The sequence below is a fragment of the Dromiciops gliroides genome, chromosome 3 (genome assembly GCF_019393635.1).
Source record: "Dromiciops gliroides isolate mDroGli1 chromosome 3, mDroGli1.pri, whole genome shotgun sequence".
Taxonomy (NCBI): domain Eukaryota; kingdom Metazoa; phylum Chordata; class Mammalia; order Microbiotheria; family Microbiotheriidae; genus Dromiciops; species Dromiciops gliroides.
In genome coordinates this window covers 538,989,780-539,011,325 of record NC_057863.1, presented here as the reverse complement: position 1 = coordinate 539,011,325, position 21,546 = coordinate 538,989,780, and the positions used below count along the sequence as shown (strand labels likewise).

Below are 21,546 nucleotides of genomic sequence, written 5' to 3'. Positions count from 1 at the left end.
ATTTGTCATGGTTTGTTTTAGCTGTTGTGATATTGATATTTATTATGCAAATTGTATTTCCTACATCTTATTGTTCTGCATTCTATGAATACTTAAATTATTATAAACCTTTATACTTAATACAGCTCGTCCTTCAATTTGATGCTTGAGTAACAGAGGGTCAGAGCACATACTATCTTCAGGAGGGAAAGAAAATAAGTAATTAAAAAGCAGACAAACAAGATCGCTGCTGTCTCCGTGAAGAGGGGGCAAAAGAGACCAGAGAAGCAGCCTGGGCAGTTGGCAGAGCTCCTCCTAGAGAGAGATGGGAATTAAACCCTGAGGCCCTGGATTTAGCTTCCAGTAGCCTGCAATGGAGTGCTTTTGAAGGGGGTCTGTCTATTCGGGTTGGGGCTGAAGACACGCTAGGAGGAGAGCAGCATCCATCCTCTCCGCCCATATATATCTAACCCCCCCCCCCCCCCCCGAGTTCTGCACGGAGGAGGCCTTGAGAGGGAGGAAAAGGGCCGAACAACCTGTTTTTGCTGTAGCTTCTCTGGGGACTGACCACCCCTAAGAGTGACCCAGGAGGGCAGGGCAGAGGGCTGGAAGGCGAGGTGTGGAAGTGCCAAGCTTTCCTCTCCGTAACTGGTGCTAAATCAACAGCTGCAAGACGGAGACTCCCTTTCCCCTTTCCACTCGGGCGGTTCAATGCACGTCTCCAGGATTGTTTTGTAAATCCGGGGACATGCATTTTCACTCTCCACCCCTTAACAGCCCTTCGCTTCGCCAGGCTTTTTCTCTCGTGGAAGGTGAGGGACGGAAATCTGCAGTCCTTGCTCCCCAGGCCAGGTACTCCAGGGAGGAAGGGTAGAATGATCTACTAGGGCAGTGACCTAGCCTTCGGTTTGATTTGCAGATTGATATAAACATCCTTATTAAAGGTGTGCAAGGAAGTTACAACCGTCTCGCGGAGGGTACGTTTCCACACGCCCGAAGCCGGAGAGGAGACTTTTACCTTGATCCCCGGGAAGCGAACCCGACCCTTATTAACATAAACATATTTGCATAAGCCCCTCCCCCTAGGTGGCGCGGGCGCGCCGCCGATCGGCTTGCGTGGTGAGGGGGGGCGGGGCGGGAGGGGTTGGTGAGGGAGGAGGGAGACCCCAGAGAGAAGAGAGCGGGAGGGGGCGCTGCGATTGGCCAGTGCGGGCTCCGCCCCCAACGCATCTTATTAACATCTAATTAGCGGGCCGGTCGGACGCTGGAGGAAGCGGCGGCCGCCAGTCTGAGGCAGGTGCCCGACATGGCGAGTGCGGTGCTGCCGAGCGGATCCCTGTGTGCGGCGGCAGCGGCGGCGGCGGCGGCGCCTCCCGGGCTCCGGCTCCGGCTTCGACTGCTGCTGTTGCTTCTCTCCGCCGCGGCGCTGATCCCCACAGGTAGGTGCCAGCGGCAGGGTCCGATTCCCCGAATCTCCACATACCCCAGCAGTGGTTTCCAAGAGGGGGAGGCCGTTTCCATGACAACTACCCTCCCCAATTCATAAATCCGAAAGGGAAGGAGCGTGCAAGGGAACCTCGCCCGGGCGCGATCTTAGCGGGGTGAGGAGTGGCGGGTTTGCGGGGATCAGTGCTTCCCCCATCCTCCTCCCAGCCCGGTCGGAATCCAGGGAGTCCTCAGGGATGGCAGCAGCTCCGTCTCCCCGGTTTGGGCAGCCTGGAGCAACGGGGGAGCGGGGTGAGAATTGAGGGACTCTTGGCTTTATGGGGTCGGAAAATATGGGGGGAGGGGAAGAGCCTAGGAACCCCAGGATCTTCCCGATCCCCCTCGCCCCTCAACTCCCCACTGCCCGTCTGACTTGCACATCACCCAGGGCTGCGGTTTAGCTCCTTTTGAGCCCCCTCCCCAGTCTAACCCATTCATCTCCCCAAGATCCCCATAAATTTCTTGTGACTTCACATCCCCCCTTGTCCCCAGTAGCCTAACCCTTCTCTGTGTCCGTCACCCCCAGACTTGTCAGATCGCCCTCTCTCTCCTGCTCCCCAATCTGCGTTCCCCCCACCCTCAGCACCCGCTTCCCCAAACTGCACGCAGTCTCCTCTCGTGCTTCCCTCCAGGCTGCCTCCACCCTCGGGATTGCACCCCTCCTTTCTCCTCCCCTTGGCTGCGGATCTCCCTGGCTGGGCTCCAGGCGTGGAAAGTTCCCCCCAGCCCCTCTGCGCGGGGGGCGGCCGCTCTTGCCGCCTCTGCGGGAAGGAGGAGCTGGGAGCCGGGCGCTTGGAGCCCGCCAGTTGCACGGAGGACGGAGTCCCCTTCCAGGAGAGTAGGGGAAAGGAGCTGGTGGGGAGAGAAAGGTTTTCCTCTCTTTTTGGCCAGCCTTAGGTGGTGGTGATGATGATGGTGGTGGTGGTGGCGTTGGATGCACCTCTCATTTCTCCCCCCCCCTCCCCTTTTCCCGCAGCCTTTGTGTCAAGTGTGGAGCAGATGGGCATTTTCCGAATCCCCCCCTGGGTGGGGATATTGGTTCTGGATTTGCTCAGGGACCGGGCATGCCTACCCCCCACCCTGTTTAAAACGCCGAGGGCTCGGCTGGAGAAGCACGATGTGTGGCTGCCCCGGTGCTGGGCGCGTTGGCGCGTTTGGGAATGAAGAGGGCAGTGTTTGCTTTCGCTAACAAAAGGGAGCTGAGGCACTTCCCCAGCGGTGAGGCCAGCAATGCTGCACCCCTCCTTTCCACTCCCGCCACCCTCCACATCTTCCTATTTTCCCCATTCCTTCCCTACACGCTGAGGATTCAGTGGGGAGCTAGGAGGAGGGCGCGGGGGAGGCGGGGGGGATGCAGCAAGGCTCTGCGCCTGCAAAAGCCTCCTTGCAGACAGTGTAGGAGCAGCAGGACTTAAGGAGCAACAAGTGGTGGAGGATCCTGAGAGCACATTCCTCACCTCCTTTAGCCCCCTCCGTGTGTGTCCCCCCCCTCCCAGGTCCAGGTTGCTGATTTGGGGGTGCCTTATTCAACCTTTGCCTCCGCCGTGCTTTCGTTGTCCCTTTTGTTTACACAATAGAGGACATACAGTTATGTAAACACTGCACCTAGTAGTAAATGGGAGGAGGGGTGTTTTTAGTGGGGGTACCTTGAGGTTTGGAGTTACTGGGTTGGCTACTTCCCCAGAAAGCTGGCTTTAGAAAGTCCTCGGTTTGCGAAAGCCCGAGCTATTGGGTCTATGTGGGAGTGAGAATCTGACATCGGATTCCATTTCTCTACTGAGGATTTTTCTTCCTTTCCTGTCTGTCTCCTGTTGTTGTTTTTATGCGCTTTTCCTGTGTGAATTCTTAATTTATGAGTTACAAGGTAATTGGGTTTGGCCTCAGCCGATGCCGGTGTAGTTACAACTTCATTTCTGGTGATGTCTGAGACTGGATGGGTTCAATAAAATGTTCCTGAAAGAGATCCCTCATGCTGCTGCATTGTAAAAAGCGCCAGTGTCTGTTAAACGTGAGTGTGTGTGTAAAGGCTCTGTAACTGGCGCATAATAGAAGCAACAATAGACTTGTATTGGCTGCAAAAAAGAGGGAAAAGCGCTGCTGGGGATATTTCCTTTCGACTAAAAATGGGAGATCTGTAATCACTGCAAAGTACTATTAGATTATGCATACTCTGTCAAGCCTGCTCATTGAAGGAGTGGTGTTAGTAGTAACAGTACTATATTTGTAACTATCTTTCTGTTAGAAGTTGCCTTTTCTGACTGGGATATATGCTGACTTGTAAAGGAGAGATCGGGAACTCAACCGTGCATGTCAAAGCTACATGAAAATTCTGTTACCAGTTACCATGGAAGCAGCTTCTTGCTCTTGTGTACATCACTGTTTGTATGCTGGTTATCAGATTGTGTTCAAATTAGAAAGTAATTGGGTTTGATTTGCAGTAGGGAGTAATATATTTTTGGATGACTCTTCCTTGAGATTATTTTTATATGTAATAATGACCTGGTGGTGGCATTAAGGGGCTCTTTGCTGTAGCTACAGGTCTTAGACTCCAGATGAGAATTTTTGAGGGAAGGGGTATAGGAGGGTGGGGCCCTTCTCCCTCTGCGCTTACAAAAGCTTTGAGCCTGCTCTGAGGCCTCCGGTTTTGAATCAAAGGAAACCTGTTGGTGCTGCCTTCTAACTTGGATTGGTCTAGTTCCATTTTTATCTATCTTGGAAAACCTGAAGAAGGCCTTCTTGATTCTCTTTTCTCTTATGGCCAAATCCATCTGTCCTTGAAAGAGCCTGTCCATCTAGGGGTGGTGTTTTGGATGAAATGGATGTTAATGGCATGCAACTAAAATGGGGTTGCTTGGGCTTACTTCAACTCACTGTCAGAGTAGATATCTTCTTTCCTCTATTTTGCTTGCATGCCTGATAACGTCATTTTAAATCTGTGTTAGGTTAAGGGTAGTTGATCCTTCTTCCTTTGGTGGGTGTTAGAAAGTGGGTCTTGGTGGTAGGTGGCAGTCCTTTGGGTGGGCAACTCAAGCTGGATCCTTTCTGTAATGGCTTGTCTGGGCTAGTGTTTCCAGGACAGGAGACTTTGCAAAGTGCCACCCCTGGCATTGTTATGTTCCCTTCTATCTAGTTGAATCCCTGCAGGAGGGACTTGCTCTTGTCTGTGATGGCTTTGATAAAATATCCCTCATTAATGCCACTTTATATTTACAGTGTGTCACTGGAGACACACAAGGCTTCATTTAGTGACTTGTGTGTCGAGACAAGCTTGCATTATTTGCCTGGGACATTTTGGAAGAACAAGAGACCCATTGAGCAATCTTTTGAAATGAACAAATACGAAAAAGGGGGGAATAAAAGAGCAGGCAGTTCTCTGGAACAAAGAGCTTTATTCATATGTATGTTGTACATGCTCTATCCAGTTTTCCCCAATGGCCCTCTTGGTAAAGGGGAGTGGGATAGGGAAGAAGCAAACTGGTGTGACACTTTCACTTCCTCTCTTCCTGACTTCTCATCCTTTTGGAGTTGGTCCGAGAGAAGATGAATCCAGGACACACTGACTGTTCATCTTCCTGAGCCTCCCCTCAGAGCAGAGAAAGGTGACTCGTTCCTCTCTTAAGAGATACTTCTCAAGCTGTACCTCCTAGCTTAGTCTTTCTCATGGAGAAAGTGCTACCTGTTGAGAAGGATGATTATAGCAGGGAGAGATGACACTTTTGTATGACATCTGATAGCAAATGTCAGGCTAAGTTGTTTTGCAATTGCAATATTAGCTCTTTTTTTATTTTATCACGCAGTTAGACTTACCACTTGAAAACTGGGTTCTCATGTGTGTTTCTTATATATAGCATTACTCCTTTTGAGTTTATAGCGACTTTTGCCCATACCTGGTAAATTTTAGCTTCACGCACAGTGAATTTTTAATGCTTCTTGGCCTGGAGTTTTGGCTCACTAAACAATATTCAGGCTTTAAAATTTTTTTATAACATTGTTATGAATGTAAAACCATCTCGGACTCTTTAGTTTTCTTTCTGTGTATGATATCTTTAAATGCTGGATCTGCCACTTGGAACCCTCCTTTGCACAAAATGTAACTTAAAAATAAGACTCATTTTAATGAAGACTGTTAAATTTAGTCAAGGTAATCATAATTGATATTATGATATTGAAAGAAAACTTCCCAGTATTAGAAAAAAGAACTAAAAGGAAATAAACCCATAAAAATCCTATCTCTGTACCTATTCAGTTAGGAGGAATATTACTGACCGCTGTACTGGGCATTTATTAACCAAGAAACACCAGCATGGAAGGGAGAAATCACACAGCGACATCTGTTGCAGAATTGAAAATTTGCTGCTTTGAGTTGGGAGCTAATTAGTCGCATAAAAGCTTCTAATGGTACATGTCAGAAGCATATATATTGTATGTATACACACAGACAGATGTACATGGTCATTTCTTTGTAAATAAAACACTTTAGGGATAAGGAGGTCTTTCTTAATTTCACCTTTGAGGAGCCTGTGATATTTGTAGACTCACAGAAATTTAATGATCGTAGAGATCATTTATTTCCGTCTTCTCACTTGATAATCGGTGAAGAAACTTTGGCTCAAAGGTTGTGACTTGCCTAAGGTTACACAATGCATTAGTGGCAGCTAGGACTAGAACCCAAGTGTCTTGCCTCCTACCTGGTCGAGGGTTTTCCCCATTAACTTCACTTCCTCTATAGAACAGTGATGCCCAGCAAGTACTGCAGTGTCATTCAAGGCATATCTCGGCTAAGAACATTTTAGAATTTGGAAAAATTATAGCTCCAGAAACCTGTGGAGTTATGAGAATATACCTGCAGGAAGAAAAAAAAAGGACTTGTCTTTATCAGGGGCTTATATTGTGTTAACAAGTGACCCTAAAACCTTTGGACTTAATTGGCCATACGCTAGAATTGAATAGTATAGTAAAAAGCTGTCTAAGAAATCCTTGTCAGAAGGAGTTGGGGATTATGTCCATGGCCTCAGTGTTATGGTCTGGAAGAAATTGATTTATCTTAGCTGTATCCAAATTTGTCCTTTCTCTTCAGCATAAATACATAAAATTCCTTCTATGAAAGATACAAAGCTGGCATCAGAATTAGGAGGTTCTCAGGTAGGGATCGAAAGCAGTTCCGGGTTTTCCCAGCAACAGTTTGCTTGTTTTGGGTGTGGGTGATAAGAATGATTTATTATTAGCATCACTAATAATAATAATAATAATAATATTATGCTTAGTATTGCCAATTATTGATCCTAATATTACTATTATATTGCTAATAGTAATATTAATATTCCTAACACTAATGATTACAATAACTGACATATATACTTCATATACACACACACACACATATATATATATATATAAATGTATATATCACTTTAAAGTTTTACAAAATGCTTTATTTATATTATCTCCTTGACTTGCATTCACAGGCAAATCCAGTGCTGCTCTTATTTAGTATAAAGAAGAGAGGAAGGGGAGAGAGGGATTGTTGAAGCTGAAAGTCATTGGGGTAGTAGGATAGGCTGCCAGGGAAGCTAATCAAGCACAGAGGATGAGATTACTGCTTGGACTGGACTTATCTTGGAACGTTGCTAAGACTGACTTGGATGAGTTAGCGTTTTGTTTGTAATAAGTTTTGTTTGTTTGGTAGGGGATGATGCTTTATTGCAGTGTTTAAGTCTGGTTTTATAAGTGTGAAGAAATGGAAGCTGAGCATAGGATTGTGAGAATATTAGTCTAGATCTGGAAATGGCCAAGGGATGTTAGAGGCCACATAATTCAATTCCCTGATTTCATAGAAGAGATGAGGCCAGGGGAGATTCAGTGACTTGTCTGAGGTCACAGGAGTAGAGAGTGTTCAAAGAAGAATTTGAATCCAGGTCCTTTAGAGTTATTATTTTACATGCTGTCTCCCTACTCCAGTTTTAGTTGCTTTCTTTTTCCATGATCAATTTGGATATTTCCATTTATATGAAGTATTCTTACCTGGAAAAATAATATTCAAGATAGAAAAGTTTAATAACAACAACAGCAACAACAACAACAACAACAACAACAACAACAAAGATGACATATTTATAGAATACTTGTTGTTTAGAAAGTGTTTTCTGTACAATCTCATCTACTCCAGGCCTGTGAAGTAGATAGTTGCCAATATTGTTATCCTTATTTTTTACAAATGTAGAAACTGAGGCTCAGAGAAGTTAAGTGACTAATCTAAGGTCACTCAACTAACAAGAGAGTTGCAGAAGAATGATTCTTAGGACTAGGTCTTTCCGGCTCTTTTAAGTTCAGAGTTCTTTCTGTCTGCTGTCCTTGGCATGTTTTCTCTTGGTTTAGTGGTTGCAAGACATTTTAATGGTACATTAGTATTTTCAAATTTCAGTGGCATTGATTTGTCTTTATGTTTGTAAATGTAAGAAATGTTGAAAAACAAAAGAAAACGCAGTTTATTTTCCCCCTTTGCCATTTTGCACTGGCCATCTTGAGTGTTTACATTCCATATTTTATAACCAATGTAATTACAAAATACTTGGTACTTGAGGCTCATATTGAAAAATGTATATATTTTGTGGTTACTTTTTTTTTTTGAGGGCAGGAGAGAAGAAAAGAGACAACTACATTTAATGGTATATTTCTGCATTTTATTTAAAAAAGAGAGTATAACTTTTAAATTTAGTCCAAAGTGTTGGAATGCTTTAGTGGTAATCCTCTGAGCTTTTTTTTGCCCTCCTATTAAAAGCATTGGCTCCATTTTCAGAGAGGTTCATGGGATGTGAGTTTTTAGAAAAATAGGCTTTTTCTTGAGCATTGTATTTAATGTGGACCATAAATCTGAAGCATTTGATTTTCTGGTTTCCAGCCAAACAAGTAATTACACATATGATGGTTTAGTGGGGGTACGAATTGAGCTGGCCAGGTAAAAGCCGCCTGCGTCTCTCCTGGGGAACTGGACCTGGTACAAGAAAGCACAAAGGAATGCCTACATTGAGTGTTTGGGGAGTGCCACCAAAATCAAATAAAAAGCTTTTGTTTGGAAACCATCAATGAAGGAAGGAACCCACTGGAATGTTTGTAATTACAAGTGGTACCTCCTTGTTTAAATTTCAGAAGCCACAGTTTCTTTTTTCAGAGGTTTAAATTGCATGCTCCAGCCAGCAGCTGCTGTTGTGGTTAATGGGCAGTTTCTCTTTGAAGATCTTCCAGTGCTGGCTCTCAAAAGCTTTGGTACAGTTGACTCCCAACTAGGGTTAGAAGAGAGAGGTGTGGATATTTACGCTTACATACAGCCAAGTGATGCCTGGCTGGTATTCCTCAAAAAGAGAAAATTTGGGCAAGACAGAGGGGAATCAGGTAACTTACTTTTTAAAAAACTGTTGTAACAAAAGGATGCCTGAAGTATAGGTGAATGATGATAATATCTCACTGGCATATTCCTTGCAATTAAACAACAGAAAAAAAATGTTTTGCACCGGTTTTGTTGGAATGTAATCAGTTGACCTCAAACTTTGACTTAGTTATTTCAAAAACATTAAATAGGCTTAAAATGAAGGAGGTACTGAAGATATCCCCATTTCATAGATGAAGAAACTAAGGCTCAGAGAGGTTAAGTGACTTGTTTACAGCTATGCTGTATTAGTAAGTGTCAGACCAGATTTGAATCCAAGTTGTCTTGACTCCCAAGTCCAGGATAAAGTATTATGCCAGGTCTGCTGACTTTACAGAGGTCCCCAGTACAAGCAGCATTTGCCCAAGGCTAAACAAGTCGTGGTCTATAGAAGCATAGAGTACTGGTTCCATTTTTAGCAATGGAGCTGTGGTTAAGTCCATGAAGTTCCATGAGTGGTCTGCCAGTCATAAAGTCATAGAATCTTACTTAGTACGTCAGAAAAGACTTAAGAGGTTACCTAGTCCAACACCTGTTGGAAAAATGGCTTCCCTTTATGTTGCCCCTGATTAGTACCTGTGCTTAAACATTTCCCGAGATAGAAAGCAAGCTTACCATTTTTAAGGTAGTTCACTTCAGTTTAGGACAGTTTTCCTAACAATTTATTTTATATTGAGCCAAAATTACTCCTCTGAAAATTAGAACCATCACTCTTAGTTCTACCCTCCGTGGACAAGCAAGAACAAGTCCAATCCTTCTTCTCCTGGACACCCATCATATACTTGAATAAGGTTTGTCTTGCTCTAAATTTTCTATCCTTGAGGCTAAAAACCTCTGATTCCTTCTGCTTATTCTTGTATGCCGTGGCTTACATTTCCTTCCCATCCTGTTCACCCTCCTTGAGGGCTGGGATCAGAAAGTTTACATCATATTTATTCCCAAACGTACACAAGCAGAATGTTTAATGATCGTGTCACATGGCTCTGGTTAATGGTAACTTGGAGGCTATTTTGTGCAATATATTTATTTTCCTAACCAAGACTCCTTGGGAGATGGCATATGTTTCTTTTATGAGGAAAATTGGGTGGTGAGAAAGAAGGTTTTCTGTTATGAATTCTGTTTATCAATTAAGCTTGAGATCTTCTACAAGATTTATAACTTTAACCTCTTCATCAGAGGTCCAGAGGGTTTGTGAGTTACATTGAAAACCAGAGCTTTTATTTTGTATTACCTATAGTTTGTAATTCTGTCCATTTGGTCGCAAACCAAATTTAACATGTCAGAATCCAGCCTGTATTTCCCTCAAATAGCTGCCAACCATTCCTAATTTCTCTATTATTTTGAGTGACACTATCTTCAAAATCCAGCGTCCCAGGTTTGGAGTCCTTGCTAACTCTTGTCCTCTCCATATTAACTATTGTTCATGTTTGTGATCTAATAGCAAATTGGACTGATCATTTCCTAACCATACTCCTTCCTTTCCTCTTTATTTTTGGAGCCACTGCCATAGTCCCAAATCTTGATTGCTTCACCATGGATAATATTGTAGTAGTTTCTAGTCCAGCCTCCCTGCTGTCAATCTCTGCTTTCCGACCACCCAGCCTACACGTATCAGCAATAATCATCTTTAAATGTTGTTTTGACCATGTCACTCTACAGCTTAGAAATGTATGCTGGTTCATAATTGTGTCTTATATCCATTTTAGATGCCTCAGAATTTGCTACAAGACTCTCCACCAATTGCTTTAACATGTCTTTAAAAAACTCACCCCGATCTTTCCTTCCATTTTCAGCCCAATCCAGCCTTGGCCCTGACTCAGACCTACTGTGATTGGAAGTAGTTACTTTCAAGTGACTGCAGTGAAACTGAGGAAGAAAGAGCAATCTCTTGCTGGTTCCCATTGGACAAAATTGTACCTTAGTCCATCTGATTTTTCCTTCATGATCTCTCCTGCTTTACGGAAGGAGAATAACTGAGAACTCTCCTTGCCTACTTTGAGGAGTAACACCTTATCTTAAACCTATCATCAAAACAGATTTCATCCTCATTAACATGCGTTATCCACAATACACCCAAATACTGGCATTACCCATTCTGTTTTGCAGATTTATACATAAATAGTTTTTTTTTTAGTGCTAGGCATTTCTTTGCCATAACGTCTTGATATTTTGATTATATTTTTAATGAAGATTTTAAACTTTAAAATGTTGAGAATTTATTATGCATGTGCAGTAGACGGTATTTGAACATTGAGCTTTACTGCCACATTAAAAACATGTAATTGGCTTAAAAATTATAAGTCGAGAAAGCAAGATCTGCAGGGAAAACCATTTAGGCCACCTGGAAATAGGGAGGCTATGGTAGGTCAAAAATCTCAGGTTCTTTGCTGGGAGCTACTGTTCTGGGCACGAATCAGCAAAATGCATCTTGTGAAGAGGAGAGGGCAGAATACAAGGGAGACTGGGACCAGATTGAGTGTTAACTCTTCTCATATTTCTTGCCTTAAATGACTAAGAAACACATGTTTGGGGAACTGTGCCCTGATGGAAGGACAAGTCTCTGAAGTACTGGTCTGCATCACTAAATAAATATTTTCAACAAATTAGGTTTCAAAACAACACTCCATAACTACCAACAGTCTCTAGCAGATTTTGGAACCTCATGGTAGGGCTCTCACTTTGGCTGCCCCCTTTTTTTTTTTTTTTGGTAGTGGGGTGATATCCAAGAAAGTGAGTTCTGAAAGCCACCAAGGAAATCTGAAATGCTCATTACTGTGTCTGAGCAGATACTTTGGTTGAAGGTTCTTTTCATAGGTGTTATCTGGAAGCGGTATTTTGTCACCATTCCTTCCCCATTTTTTTTTTTAGCTCAATACTTAAATTGTGGTTTATTCGTTTCAGTCATGTCCAACTTTTTGTGACCCCATTTGGGCTTTTCTTTTTCTTTCTTTTTTCTTTTTAGTGAGGCAATTGGCATTAAGTGACTTGCCCAGGGTCACACAGCTAGTAAGTGTCAAGTGTCTGAGGCCGCATTTGAACTCAGGTCCTCCTGAATCCAGGCCTGGTGCTTTATCCACTGCGCCACCTAACTGCTTGCCATTTGGGCTTTTCTTGGCAGAGATACTGGAATGGTTTGCCATTTCCTTCCCTAGCTTATTTTATAGAGATGAGGAAACTGAGGCAGACATAGTTAAATGACTTGTCCTGGGTCATATAGCTAATAAGTGTCTGAGGTCAGATTTGATCTTAGGTCTTTCTGACTCCAAACTCCATGCTCTGAAATCTAATGTGCCACCTAGCTGCAGTATTTTTATGATATGAAATACATTAAAAGAGTTGTGATTTCATTAATGTGGGCATTTCTTCCCTGCCTTAGTAGATACTTTCATGAGTCTCTGTTTTTTTTTTTTTCTTTTTTCTTTTGCAGGGCAGTGGGGGTTAAGTGACTTGCCCAGGGTCACATAGCTAGTTAAGTGTCAAGTGTCTGAGGTCAGATTTGAACTGAGGTCCTCCTGAATCCAGCGGTGCTTTATCCACGGCGCCACCTAGCTGCCTGGTCAGCCATCTTTTGAAGATCTTTTTTTCTTGTTATCAGGTTGTTCTTCAGCTAGTCCACTGGTAGGAGGTTATGTAGCACAATAATTGAAAAACAAAACAAAACAAAACATGGAGCCGTGGTTTATATCGTAGAACATTTGTTAGAGAGTTAGCAAAGGTCTGTGTTGGTGAAGTCTCAGAATGAGGAAATAGGTAACTCTATCAGAATAGTGTTTCTTTGTCCCTCAGCTACATCTGGCTGAGAACACTAAGCCAGGGATGGTTACAGATCATCAGCCTGATGCACTCTTCTAAAGAGAAAAGAACATTGCTTTATTTTTCTTGAAGAAACACTTACCTAAACACTGGGAACTTTCGAAACAGAAACTCCCCCAATTAATTTAGTGCTCAATTGTCTGCCTCAGTGGTTTTATCTTTTTGAAAGGTTCAAGTAGAGATTAAGTTAAATGACCCTGAACGGTACCTTTCTCTGCCTGTTTTGTGCAAGTACTATCATTGCAGTGAACTCTTAAAAAAAAACAAACAAAAAAATTTTTATGTGTAATCAGATTGATATTGGCTAGTACTTTTTTCCTGAAGCAAAAATCACCGAACCAGACTAGGCAAGAAGGAGATCCAGTTTGGCTTATATAACAGTAAGACTAAAATTTTGATTTAGAAGTTATGTTGGACCTAGAGGCAGGAAGACTTGAGTTCAGATCCTAAGTCAGATACTTATTATATGCTGCATGACCTTGGGTCATTTATCTATTTAACCTCTGTCTGCCTCAGTGTTCTCATCTATCAAAAGTGGAAAATAATAGCATCCACCTCCCAAGGATTGTTGCATGGATGTAATAAGATAATGTTTGTTTAGCTCTTTGCAAACTTTAAAGCACTACATAAATATTACCACTGCTGCCACCACCACCATTATAAGTAATGAGATCTGTTGTATATTTTAAAAGATGTTGATTTGGGGTATATAAAATTTATTTTTATTAGAGCACATTGCTAATAAAGTATGTTATTGGCTAGGAAGCTGCCATATATGCTTAGCATCACATCTCTCTGCATTAGTGGCTTTTACCTTTCATAGAATAAGATATCTCTGGATACTAAGAAATATCAAGGTTGGAAGGGTTCATGAAGGATGTAATCATCTAGAAGGTAACATCGACAAGAAAAACAGCAGTCAGAGCGTTGAGTGAGATCATACCTCTGGAGAAATTTTCTTTGGGAATAAGTAGAATCACTTTGGTGAAACTGATAATGAATAGATGCTGTACTGGTGGACATAAAATGATAGATGATTTTGGGGAGGGTTTAAGTATCATTTTTTGAAATTGTAACATGTCTTACCTAATTTTTAAATCTCAGTGAAAAAGCATGCCTTTAAATATATTTATCAGTAGGGCTTGAGTGGAAGAACCTAAGCATGGTCTATTGATGGAAATTAGGTGGGGCTCATTATCAAGTTGGCAGCAAGGTGATGAATTTTTTTGCCTCAAATACCATTCACTAAGTCATGGAGGGATAATAATATGTTCCTGGAAGGAGTTCCAACACTTAAAAAAAATCAAGGATGCCTGAAGTATGTATTAAATGAAGCATATTGATATTAGTACTGCTTGTTCCTTTCTATTATTTGTCAGGCATGTTGAGTTCTCAGTTGGGTTCTGTCATTTGACTGTGGCTGTATACAGTGTTTTCATTTGGTTTTCTTTTACTTTAGATGCCTTTCTCTTTCATATTCGAATCACCTTTCATCTTGGATGATAGTTCCAAACTGCTATTATTCACCAGACGTGGTAAGGAAATTTATATATGCTTGGCTGACTTAGGAAATCCAAAAAAAGGTGTTGATAAAATGTCGGTCTTTCTTTTCATACAGACTATTGTATGACTATGGACTAGCTTCATGAATGGTTATTTTGACCCTCTGCTACCTTGCTTCTGACCAATAAGTCTCATCCAGTTGGAGGTAGCCTTGATAAGAGCCAAAAAATTGCCTTTTGTCTGTTAAATTACAGTTAATATCCTCACCAATCTGATTTACAATGGAAGGGTTAACACAACCTTTGGACTGGTAAGCTTTTAGACTTAACAGCCACCTTGTTCCTAGCATACATAGCTTTTTAGCCGCTAATGCAATTGGCCTACTTTCATTTGATACTGACAGAAAGTGTTAGGGCATGTAGCTTTTACTGGGGCTTGAAGAATGTGGACTTAGCCATTGTCTTGTTCAAAGTTTATAGAAATGAAGATCCTTGGCTTATAACTGTGTGTTTTCCTGCTTAAGTCATGCTGTGCATCTAAGGCAGGCAGGACCTTTGGGAGGGGTGTGTATATTTAGATACATTTAATTATTGTGGAACTGCTAGAGGTAGGAGGCAAGTCCATCTTTCATTAAAAGGGCACATACCTAATAGGCAGTGGATAAGAGGGAACCAGTTTCTATCCCCAAACATGGTAGGGATTGTGGAAGTGATATCAGCATGTTAGCAACGAGGTAACAAACTGAGAAACTTATCAACTCTACCATCAGCCTTTTTCTACCTTAGCTTACACTAGAGGCTTGTCTCAAAACTGATATATATTCTCAGAAGAGACATGGTGAAAATAGGGAAATTTAAACCCCAGGGTAACAGTTTTTCCTGCGCTGTAATAAAGATATATGTCGAGTCCGTGGCTACAGGATCAAAAAATAGATCATAGTAATCGGATCAAGCGTGAGAAACTGCTTGTTGCTGTGTCTCTGTTTTTTAAATGAGATGGTTAGCCAGCCTGTTTTGTGGAGATGCTTATACTATCTGTTGTGGTAATGTCCGATGTTTCTGCCAGATAATATGTTGTTAAAATTAGGGTAAATGAGCAAAATAATGAGGTTTTTAATTGAAAAAATTGTTTTGTTTTGATTTTTTTCAGACTGTGTGTGTGTGTGTGTATACACACATACATATATACACATATATACACATACACACACATACACACACACACACACATATATATATATATATATATATATATATAAATTGTGTGTGTGTGTATTCATCAGGAAGATGAGGAAGCATAAGAGTGTATGTGCTTTCCAGCATTTATTTTTAATTTAGGAGAAGTTTAGGGTTTGTTCTTTCCTGTGAATATAGAGGTAGAACCTTTTCTAACTGGAGTTTATTGCTGTAATATTTTTTTAAATGCATTTGTGACATTGATATATTTGTGACCTTGAAGAGACATTTTTTAAAAGCTATTTTTCTCACTACCACATGTGATAACTTTGGGGAAGCCGTCAATTTTGATCCCTAATCAGTAATTCCAACTCCCTGACAGTGTTGGACAGGGGAGGAGGACCTATCATAACTTGTTTTTTATGGCTTATTCCTAAAGAGCCCTCTTCAGCTTCCATCCATCTATTTAACCTTCTGTTTTCCCTGCCTAAGGCATGTAGGCAACTTAGTCCATGCCTTCGTTCTTTAAACCCTTTGAGTTGTGGAGAATTAGAGTACCTTATCAATGTTTTCCTTGCAGCTGTATAGCTATATATTGTCTTAGGTTATACAGTTGTATTTGCTTAGGCATTTTGTGTGGATTAGCTCAATTAGTTTAGGTTTTGAGAAGAATGATAGATCTTCCTTGCTTACCAAAATATGTCATGTTCTGTTTCTTGGTGGACATTTTTCTAGGGATTACCTCCTTAGAGAAATACTGCATGTGAGAAGCATATAACCAACCCTCTTTCACCAGCATTACCTCCAGTAAATATATCAGTTGCAGTGTGGGCCAACTGACAAGCAAATAGATTTGATGCTTATATGCTAGAAAAATTATATATCTGAAATAAAATTTTTGTCAGCATGTTAGTGTATAGTATATGATTCAGTATTGTCCAAGGAGAGGAAAAGATTAGTCCATCAATTTTATCTACTGTAGAATTAGATGGTGAAGGTTTGAAACACCCAGTTGGAAAAACAGTTGCATTCAGGGCCTGTTTTCTGGATTACTTGTTTTTTGACTCTGGATTTTTGCATGAAAACAAAATGATAGTTACTTAAATAGTCCGCCTCTTCTGCAATTTTTTTACTTCTGAATTGTCCTCAGACTTTAGTATCAGTTTCTGCTGAAGAAGTATAAATCAGGTCATCGTAAGGGCTTTGACTTGAGGCAAAGGCACTATCAGTACGTTCACCTTCTCTAACCAAGAATGATCTCTATTTCCACATTAATATCCCAGTGATTATATCTCTTTATCCTTATTTCATAAGGTGAGTAGAGAGAAAGTTGTGTTTTAATAGAATATATTTCAAGGTTGCAGGGTTGGTTTTTTTTAATGGTATCAGGATCTCTTAAGATATTGACCTGTACTCTTCCTCTGTACTTGAAGGGTTATGAGGGGTGGGGAGAGAAGAGCCAGATGCAGAAAATGAATTTACAATCTTATAATGGAAGGAGTTACCCGAGTATATAACATTCAATTAGATAAGGTGGAAGATATAAATAAAGTAGAAAGCAAGTCTGCCCACATTTAGGAAAGACCAGTTTGATGAGTTAGAGTGCATCCAAAGAATGGCAACCAGAATGGTATAAGGATATTCAAGATCCTGCCATTTGAGGATCAATTAAGGGAGGTGGGAGGGAGATAATAGAAACTCTTGTTAATTGAAAAAAATAATTAAAAAAAGACTACTTATTAAGGGATTCCTATCTAGGTACTGTTTGGATTAGATATCCTCTAGGGTCCCTTTCAACTCAGATTGTATTATGCTTAGGAGCTTTTAGCTTGAGGAGACAAAACAGTAAAAATGTTAAGCAACAACAGTGCATAGTATAAATACCGGGAAAATGTAAAGGGAGAGGATGGTTAGGGTGGATTGTGGTTAGTAGAGAAGACTTCTTTTATAGAAGGTGAGTCATGATGGAAGAGAATAAATAACATGTTAGGGCCAGAAGGAACTTTTCATGATCACCTAATTTTACAAAAGAGAAAGTTGAGTTACCTGAAAAAGTTGGGTTTCCAAGGTCACAAAAGTATTTCCTGGCAGGCCAGATCCCACCACTTCTTATCCTAGTATTGTTTATCTATATGTCTCCTACAGTAAATAGGATCTTCATCTTGTTTTTTTTTTGTTGTTGTTGTTGTTGTGTTTTTTTTTTTTTTGGTGAGGCAGTTGGGGTTAAGTGACTTGCCCAGGGTCACACAACTAGTAAGTGTTAAGTGTCTGAGGTCGGATTTGAACTCAGGTCCTCCTGACTCCAGGGCCAGTGCTCTATCCACTGCGCCATCTAGCTGCCCCCCATCTTGGGTTTTGAAGAACTTGATAGATACATAATACATACACACATACACGTATGCATACACACACATATACATATTCATATACATCCATACATGCATGCACACACATATACACATACACATACATATACATACATACATATATAGGTTTAGGGAAGTTAGTTGGCCATTTTAGGCAGGGGAAACAATACAGGCCAATTCATAAGAAAGGCATAAAGGCAAGCTTATGCCACTTAATGTCAATTAATTTTTTTTGGAGGGGGATGCTATAAGTGAATGAAATGGGAAAGAAACATTTAATTTTATTTCTTTATTATTTCTTTACAAATTCTTTTTACATTTTTATTTTTTGAAACATTTCATTTTAAATGGTTTTGACTGCCAGGTTAATATAAACAGGGAATTTAAACTGGGGAGTGATGAGAGATGAGCTTGGGAGGCAAATGGGAGAGGAAATAATTGAGGGCCTCAGACAGTAGGGTCAGGAGCTTAGATGGGATAGGAAATCAGTTCTAGCCAGTTCATTATATCTGCAATGATTCTTGAGCTTATGACATAGAATCCAAAGCAATATTCAAATGAACCTCATAGTTATTCCTGTATTTGATCTAATGAAGGAAAAATAACCTTGATCACCTTAAGCTTGAAGATGGGTTTGAGTTGTTGGGAGAAAAGTGTGCTGCTTTTAGAAAACAAATCCCAGTACAGTATATAGGGAACACTCCTGATGACAGGAAGAATCTAGGTCAGCTTCACGGCAACTCCCATTCTTTTGGTAGATTAATTTTTGCCACCCTGGTTTTTCAGCGTGCTGTGCAAAGTCCGGAAAAACTGTGCATGGTTCCTTAGTGAATATTAGTCAGCAGGGGGTAGGGAATTAAATTGATGTGTGGGAGCATTTTGATTTACAGTTGAGTAGTGAGAGTGTAACTCAGTCCTAATGTGGCAACATGCTGTGTTGTAGTCTGCATTTCCTTAACTCTTCAGCATAAAAGCCACAAATCTATATGAAATTCTGCATATTAGTTGGGGTTTATGACTGGTCTTTTCGTGTAGGTAAGATCATCTGCCCATAGAATTTAGACTAAGAAGGGAACTGTTGATGATTGGATCTTAGCAGTTATAGGCCATTGGATGAGCTTCACTTCCTGAGATGCCCTTGACTAAGGAAAAATTAAGTCACTTATCTTGTTCATTGATGGTATTAGTTGCTAACAGGAACTTTGTGAGTGGTCAGGTTCGCATATTGAGATTCACTTTGCTATAGTGAAATAGGGCTGTTGTGGGGATCAAAGGAGATATTTAGTATATAAAGGGATTTGCAAACTTTAAAGTGCTATATAAATGCTGACTATTATTTTTATTTAGTAGATTTTTGTTGTTGTTAAGGTTGATTGGAACTGTTTATTCTAATCTTATTTTCCTATAAAATTATAAATATTTTCAAATTTAATGGTTTTAATTTGAACATAAAATGGCAAATTATAAAAAATGCAAGACTTTCACAAATATTTCCTTTTCCCTTTTGTTGATTGTTTGAGGAATTATCAATATTTCCTTTATCCCTTTTGTTGATTGTTTGAAGAATTATCTCTTTTGGCCTGAGTGGGGGTAGGGGGTGGGGAAGAACTCATCCAGTATTCAGATGAATAGCTGCTTCTTTGTCCTTAGGGGGCTAAATCTTGAAGGTTACCGTTACAGGGCTGCATTGCCTCATGGCAATTCACATTGTTATCTTTTTTTTTTTTTGATGATGCTAAAAGTGAGTGAAATGTGAAAGAAACATTACTCATTTTAAATAGTTGTGACTGCCAGGTTAATGTGACTCTTAAGCAGAGCTTCATGAGCTCTGGCCATAGTAACTGCTTTTAACTTTGATTTAAAGTTCTTAAACATTCTGAATTGCTTCACCTAATCTTTTTATACTGAACGTACAAATTTCAGGATCTTTTTTTTTTAATTTGAAATCCCTGACAGCTGCTCAACAGCATAGGTTGTTTTTTTTTCCATTCTGATAGTTTTAAGAGTTTGTGAGAGGAGTTGGGAAAGACTAGACATACTGACAGACATCAACTGTATTGGGGTGCTGTGGGTTTGGTTTGAAGATGGCTAAGCAGGAGGAAGCAAAAAAAAATGAATAAATTATTACATAGTCATTATTTTGCCCCATGGAAATGGTTGTGAAACCTAATAACCTAATTAAATAGCTTATGGAAGAACCAATAAAGTATCTTTCAGACCTTTCCATAAAAATTTTGAATATCCCGTTTTAAAAATAATTTCTCATTTGTTGTCTCCTTTGTTTTCATTTTATTAAATTTTGAGGAATTATTAGCATAAGGAAAGACAAAAGACATTGTAGTTTCACTCTAACATTGTCCTATCTATGGGAGCCCATTATGTATGTTGTGATATAAGTGATGTAGGACAGATTATTTCTATGACTTTCAGTAGCCAAAATTCCCTAAAATGGAGCTTAAGAAAGTACCTTCTGTTCTGGGCTGGGCCTGACTCAGGCCCCTGCAAGTTTATATTTGATAGTGGAACAAAATGAGACATTTGTAGGTCATTCAGCAGTTAACACAAGGAGATTTATTTAGGCATAGCAGAAGGATATTCAACAAAGATACACATTGAGGACAGTTGCGTCAATTCAGTCGAGCCATATGCTCCTTTGCCTGAGTTGCCCATCATTTCCCACTAGCCAAGCATTAGAGAGAAGGCCTAGAGCTCTTTGTGGCTGTTTTGTACTCAAGTGACCAGGAAGTATCTTCAGCAGGCTGAGCCTTTAGTCTGCTGAATCATTCAAGTCTCAAGGATGGTTTTTGTATGGTTTAAGGGAAAACAAGCTCCACTTGCACGAAGGCAAGGGGCTGGTCTGTTGCTCTCACACTACATCTTCTCCAGGGTATGATGATGTTACATCAACTGTTTTTCCAAATTTTCCCCTCAATTCTTGCATCTTGTAAACATTGAACATGGTGTTTTGGGCCTGAGGATGTCCATCCTTATTATTTATCTTTTATGGAGAAGCAAAAGATGCTTACAATTTGCTGAAGGAATAGGCAAATATGAATATTGAGTTACTGGCGGTGACTTTTCATAGATTGTGGAGAAGAGGAGAGGGGTTCAGCAGGACTGGAGAAAGGTAAGTGTTGGTCTGATTTTCAAAAAGGGAATGTGAATGGAATCTGAAATCTATAGGTAAGTGAGCATGTTTCAATTCCTGACAAGATTCTAGAATGTGTTATTAGCATTGTAAGTAAAGGCAAGTTATTTAACTCATAGTACCTCAGGTATCTTTTATAACTAAATTACACATAGGATGGTGACTTGCATTGGTAGAAGGGGGGAGTTCATGCTGGGAATCGCCTATTTTCATTGTTGCAATGAAAGTACAGGTCCAGCCCATCTGCCTCCCCCCAAATTTCTTGTGAAAGGTATCATAAATAACTAGCATGGTTTCACTGATAACAAGTCATGTCAGACTGTAACCCAATTCCTTTTTTTTTGTCAAGGTACTGGAAGACAGAGTGGTGTTGTGGGTAGAAAGCCTCAAAGAGTGGAAGATCTGGGTTCAGCTACCCCTTCTGACACATATTGAGTGAGTGATCACCTTGGGCAAGTAATTTTGCCTCTCAGTGCTCTGGGCATATCTCTAAGACTAGGCCTTACAAAGAAGGTGCCCACTTGCATTGGTAGAGGGAGTTTTCTCATTTGGAAGTTTTCTATGCTAATAAAATTACAGATCCAATCTGTAATTTTAACTAGATCCTAGTGAAGCACTGTGAATGAGATGGAGAGATAGGACTAGCTAAGAGTA

At 40.7% G+C, this 21,546-nt stretch overlaps 1 protein-coding gene across 6 annotated transcripts in view; it reads left to right on the top strand.

Moving 5' to 3' along the window:
* Positions 1 to 1,255: 1,255 nt before the first annotated feature.
* The window catches only part of CADM1 (cell adhesion molecule 1), a 378,727-nt gene continuing 358,436 nt past the window's right edge, over positions 1,256 to 21,546 (top strand). For 5 of the 6 annotated variants that reach the window (XM_043992708.1, XM_043992707.1, XM_043992705.1 and 2 more), the window contains exon 1: positions 1,257 to 1,418. In XM_043992708.1, coding sequence (XP_043848643.1) covers positions 1,286 to 1,418 — 133 coding nt within the window. In that variant the 5' untranslated portion in view covers positions 1,257 to 1,285. Of the gene's footprint in view, positions 1,419 to 21,546 lie in introns of all 6 variants that reach the window. The other variant, XM_043992703.1, reaches the window with a different exon arrangement.